Below are 3,952 nucleotides of genomic sequence, written 5' to 3'. Positions count from 1 at the left end.
GAGAAGAAAGATAAGCAGAAGTCTGTCAAGATCTCCTGCGGATTCTTCGCCTTGACAAAGGGCCACCCATTTTCTCCAAGATGACTCATATTGCCTTCTAGTAGATTTGCACTTATATTCCTCAAGGAAGTCTATACTGGCTTTCGAAATCCCGAAACGCTTTCTCACCACTAGGGAGAGAAAATCATGAGCAGCAGGGTCCGGGTTTTCTGTAATGAAGCGCAGACAGTTGACTTCTGGACTCGCTGGGTCAGAACTGGATCTGGTAGTGGTACAAACTTCAGCTACAGTTCCAATGCCAGGAGGAACCACACGCTGTTCGGCCACTTGTGGGCCACTATTGCCGCTACCCTTTGAAGGATCTCAGTTTGTTGAGGACCCTCAACAGAAGGTTGTGAGGAGGGAACAGATAAATCTTGGACCATCTGTTCCAGTCGAGGGACATCGCGTCCACTGCTTCCGCTAAGGCAGTGGTTCTTAACCTGGGGGTCGTGACCCCCGTGGGGGTCGTTTGGGATTTCTTAAGGGGTCACAAAGGGTTCTGGAGAATAATTTATTTTTCAAATACATTATACACGTATTTGAAATAGCCAGTAGAGCTTTTACCAGTTTGATGAGTACAACACTGGTCACAAGTTGGGTGGTCTGTTACACATTAACCATAGCCAGTGTTACCAAAATAGCGTTAAATTCCCATTATAGCTCAATCGGATACTCCTCCAAGTCACGTGATACGTGACGTGAATAACGTGATATCTCTGACGCCCTGCCATTGGTCAGCGGCCATGGGTGTGAGGGCTGCAAGGTGAACAAAATTTACATTATCCTCACCTTGCTTCATTAATGATCGTACATACGCATCTCCCTGAGTCCATGCTCATTGCATACTGATCAGTTCTGAGCTACAGTTGAAGTGAGAGAGAAATGTGTCGCTCTTGCTCTCTGACTTTGAAGGCCGTTTGCATTCGAGTTTCAGTCAACGAGGGAAAGAGCCAAGAGGTATGTGTTGTAGTGTATTACGATCAGTGGCGGCTCGTCAGTAGGGACTGTGAAACTGCAGCCACCCCAGTGAATTTCTAGGATTCACGAAAACGTGTTAATTTATTTATGTTTGGCTATCAATCACATGAAAATACCTATTCTCATATAATTATATATAAAAAAATACTGCAAAACAATGAGGAAGTACGTAAATTATTTACTATTTAATTTGAATCGTTGATAGTAAAGGGGGGGGGGGGGGGGAAAGGGGGAGGCTGTTGTTATGATTGGGTGAGTGTTCTTGCGAGATCAAGTGAGATACTGATTAATGTTTACATTGCACGCTAGGCCTTTTTTTTTCTTTTAGGAGAAATTAGTATACAATTATTAAGAAATAATTTTGCTATAGCAATTAGTATATAGAAATTAACATAAGCTGGACAGTTTTGTGATATGAATTGTAATGTGGTCATGGTTACCAGTTACGGTAAGTCAAGTGGCCATGTGAAACGTCATTACTTATATCTCCAACTTTCTTTGTTATGGGCGCCTTAAAACGTTTTTTTTTTCATACTATTTTCACGTTGCATTACCTTTTCCATCTTTTACCTTTTCTGCCTGCGAGATCTGAAACGAGATTTTCTTTTTTTTTCCAGATACTCTGTCGTTTCCTTTTTGCACTATGTCCTAACAAGAAACGTACGTACAATGAAGCCTTTCTCAAGATGGGTTCCACAAGCATTATTCAGAACTCAGTGGTTAAGCCGCAATGTGTCATCTGCAGCAAAGTTTTGAGTCACGAAAGTATGAAGCCAAGCAAGCTGAAGATCCATTTTGAGTCCTGTCACAGCCATTTGGGGGACAAAAACTTGGACTATTTCAAGCAAAAAGAAGCTGCCCTGAAGGCCAGTCGCATTGATTCCGCTGGTCACTTTGCTTGTCAGAATAAAGCAGCGTTGGAGGTTTCATACAGAATTGCTCTAAAAATTGCTAAGACCAAGAAACCTCATAATATTGGCGAAGACTTGATTAAGCCTTGCATTCTGGAAGCAACGAAGGTAATTCTTGGAGAACATCAGGCAAACAAGATGAGGGCTATTTCCCTTTCGAATGATACAGTCAGGAGTCGGATCTCGGACATGAGTGACGATATTATGCTGCAAGTAGTGGCTGCTGTGAGGAGTAGCCCAGTCTATTCATTGCAACTGGACGAGTCAACGGATGTTGCTTCATGTTCCCAACTTTTTGTTTATGTTCGTTACCTTGACGTGGAAGTTATGAAAGAGGAGTACCTGTTCTCTGAACCACTGGCCACAACCACTCGTGGAAAAGATATTTTCAAAATCCTTGAAGCCTTTCTCTTTAAGCACGAACTAGGTTGGGACGCACTTGTTGGAGTGTGTACAGATGGAGCTTGTTCAATGGTCGGCTGCAAATCGGGCTTCAAAGCCTTCGTGAAGAATGCCGCTCCACATGTCTCTTTCACTCACTGTTGCTTCATCGGTATGCTTTGGCAATGAAGAATCTCCCACCTGGACTTCAAGAAGTGCTTACTGACGTTGTAAAGATTGTGAACCATATACGAGGAAGTGCAACAACTTCAAGGATTTTTAAATTGCTATGTGAAGAAATGGGTGCTGAATTTTCTGTTCTATTATTTCATACAGAGGTACGTTGGCTCTCACGCGGCAAAGTTTTAAATCGCGTGCTACAACTTCGCGAAGAAATAACAATGCTGTTGGAACGTGGTCATATGGCAAAGGAGAATCTTCTTCATGAAAAGATGCAGGATGATTGTTTTGTAACAAAGGTTGCCTACTTGGCAGATTTCCTCTTGGAAGTAAATTCTCTGAATCCAAGGAAACGTTACAATGATGCACACAGCTCGGGACAAAGTGGCAGCATTCAAGTCTAAGATTCAACTTTACCAGAAAAGAGTTCAAGACGGTGACATCACTTTCTTCACGGAGATGATGACTCTCCTGGGTTCCATGCCAGATGCTGAATGTAGTTTCCGTGAGGAGATCTCCACTCATCTTTTGGCAGTAAATGACCCCATCGAAAGTTACTTTCCAGGACTAAACGACCGCTGTACTGATGCGTGGATCTATAGACCCTTTTCAGTAAAGGATAGTGCCATCAGTGATACTGATGTTGCTGCTAAGGTAGAATTTTATCAAATTCGTGAGGATTCTCAGCTTAACGTCAATTTTGCCGAACAAGAGCTCCCAACATTTTGGGCAAAAGTGAAGGACTACTGTCCTATTCTCTCGATGCGTGCATTAACCATGTTGATTCAGTCCCCGTCAACCTACTGGTGCGAGGTTGGATTCTCAGCAATGGTTGCACTGAAAACAAAGGCACCCAATAGGCTTGTCATCAATACTGACATGAGGTGTTGCCTATCGAACACTGGACCTCGCTTTGATAGACTTATGGCTGCAAAACAATTTCAACCATCACACTGAGTGAATAAGAAGTTGGTGCTAGGTTTTGTATCGTGTTGAATAGTTCTTTGGAATTGATAATTTTATGGCATTTGTAGAGGCTATGTAAGTGGAATTTTTCAAGGTTTTTGTTCTGTGGTGTTTCCAATAAAATTGTGTAGGAGTAAACCATGGTCTTCCTGTAATTTTGTTTATTTGACCCTTTGACAAGGTTCATTATTTCCAAATCTATTATAGGGGGTCATAATAATACTCTGATTAGTCCCGGGGGGTCATGGGATGAAAAAGGTTAAGAACCACTGCGCTAAGGGGTCCTCGTACGGGGCACGTACAGGGGCAACTTCTTGTTGTCTTTCGTCGCAAAGAGGTCTATCTGCAGTTCTGGGACTGATTCAGAATGAAGGAGAATGATCCTGCGTCTAAGGACCATTCCGACTCTATCGGTGTGAACCTGGATAGAGCGTCCGCTGTCACATTGCGGACTCCTTGAAGGTGAACTGCCGACAGGTACCACTTCTTCTTTT

General features: G+C 42.9%; 3 protein-coding genes across 3 annotated transcripts; all 3 read left to right on the top strand.

Annotated features, from left to right (window-relative positions):
• The first annotated feature begins 1,706 nt into the window (after window positions 1–1,706).
• LOC137649205 (protein FAM200C-like) lies at window positions 1,707–2,501 on the top strand. Its single transcript, XM_068382193.1, has one exon. It carries the CDS (start codon window positions 1,707–1,709, stop codon window positions 2,499–2,501), a length of 795 nt encoding a protein of 264 aa, XP_068238294.1.
• Window positions 2,498–2,896, top strand: LOC137649203 (protein FAM200A-like). Its single transcript, XM_068382192.1, has one exon. It carries the CDS (start codon window positions 2,498–2,500, stop codon window positions 2,894–2,896), a length of 399 nt encoding a protein of 132 aa, XP_068238293.1.
• Window positions 2,897–2,951: 55 nt separating this feature from the next.
• LOC137649202 (protein FAM200A-like) lies at window positions 2,952–3,449 on the top strand. The gene has a single exon (XM_068382191.1). The coding sequence runs from the start codon at window positions 2,952–2,954 to the stop codon at window positions 3,447–3,449; it is 498 nt and encodes a 165-aa protein (XP_068238292.1).
• The last annotated feature ends 503 nt before the right edge of the window (window positions 3,450–3,952 follow it).

This window comes from Palaemon carinicauda, chromosome 11 (assembly GCF_036898095.1).
Source record: "Palaemon carinicauda isolate YSFRI2023 chromosome 11, ASM3689809v2, whole genome shotgun sequence".
NCBI lineage: Eukaryota > Metazoa > Arthropoda > Malacostraca > Decapoda > Palaemonidae > Palaemon > Palaemon carinicauda.
Note: the sequence above shows the minus strand (reverse complement) of the source record. Positions and strands in the feature narration are given on the sequence as shown.

Bases quoted from the DNA above. Each gene is read 5' to 3' on its own strand.
- LOC137649205 (XM_068382193.1), top strand. From the start codon at position 1,707: ATGGGTTCCACAAGCATTATTCAGAACTCAGTGGTTAAGCCGCAATGT.
- LOC137649203 (XM_068382192.1), top strand. From the start codon at position 2,498: ATGAAGAATCTCCCACCTGGACTTCAAGAAGTGCTTACTGACGTTGTA.
- LOC137649202 (XM_068382191.1), top strand. From the start codon at position 2,952: ATGATGACTCTCCTGGGTTCCATGCCAGATGCTGAATGTAGTTTCCGT.